The 989-nt window shown below is 46.2% G+C and overlaps 1 protein-coding gene across 1 annotated transcript in view; it reads left to right on the top strand.

The window, feature by feature from the left end:
• Positions 1-989, top strand: part of CD160 (CD160 molecule) — a 78,143-nt gene that overhangs the window by 72,666 nt on the left and 4,488 nt on the right. Inside the window, exon 3 of the mRNA XM_006899540.1 lies at positions 355-684. Coding sequence (XP_006899602.1) covers positions 355-684 — 330 coding nt within the window. The remainder of the gene's footprint in view (positions 1-354; positions 685-989) is intronic.

Below are 989 nucleotides of genomic sequence, written 5' to 3'. Positions count from 1 at the left end.
GCTATAATCTCTGTGGTTTCATATATTTTTTTTTCCTCCTTGTTGTGTACTGTCGAATCGGGTCCAACTGGTATAGGAGATTGTTCCTGCTTTTCCAGCAGAGGATCTGGTGGATTCAAACCTCACACCTTTGGGTTTGCAGTACAGCTTCTAGCCACTCAGACACCAGAGCTCCCCTTGCCCCTCTTAACACAGTGAGAGGCAAAGCTAGGACTTCGGCTTCCTGACTCCCAGGGTCGCTGCCAGACCAGGCATGAATCCTTCCTTTGAGACTTCTCCTGAGAATGAGTAGCTGTGGTGGGGTTCAAAACTTTACTGGGTCCCCAGGAGTAATTTTCCCCTTCCTCACTCTAGGATGCAAACGCATTTCAAGTTCAACTTCCCAGAAAGGAAAGCAACTAAATTTAACCTGCACTGTGTGGCTTAAGAATGAAGAGGCTGAGGGGACTACAGTGATATTGTGCAAAGTCAGAAAGGGGACCATCTGCACCCCTAAGTTCAGCTTGAAGCAGCTGAAAATTAAACCAGATCTTGGAACAGATGGTATCAGTGAGAGATCATTTGATTTGGTGTTCACTATAAATGAAGTCACAATGTTGAACAACGGGACCTATCAGTGTGCTGCCACAAGTCAGAATCCAGAAAGCCATCTTCTGGACCACTTTTTCTTCATTTTAGTCTCAGGTGAGTTCTTGATACCTCTGATGCCATCAAGTAGGACAGTAAAAAGAGTCAACGGCTTCTCTCTATACAACTTCATTCCATTTTTCATGCAACTACTGTTTCGATCAACTTAAACTGATTGTTGTTGTTGTTGTTGTTATGTGCCATCGAGTCGTTTGCGACTCATAGAGACCCTATGCACAACAGCCCTAAACCCTGCTCTATCCTGTGCCAACCGCACTGCCTCTGACACACCCATCACGATTACCCCAGTCACCGAGTCAATCCATCTCAAAGAGGGTCTTCCCCTCCTGCGCCGTCCCTCC

This window comes from Elephantulus edwardii, unplaced genomic scaffold (assembly GCF_000299155.1).
Source record: "Elephantulus edwardii isolate Elephantulus edwardi_28Jun2011 unplaced genomic scaffold, EleEdw1.0 scaffold00260, whole genome shotgun sequence".
In the NCBI taxonomy this organism is placed as follows: domain Eukaryota; kingdom Metazoa; phylum Chordata; class Mammalia; order Macroscelidea; family Macroscelididae; genus Elephantulus; species Elephantulus edwardii.
The sequence above is the reverse complement of the archived record's forward strand: the minus strand, read 5'-3'. Positions and strand labels throughout refer to the sequence as shown.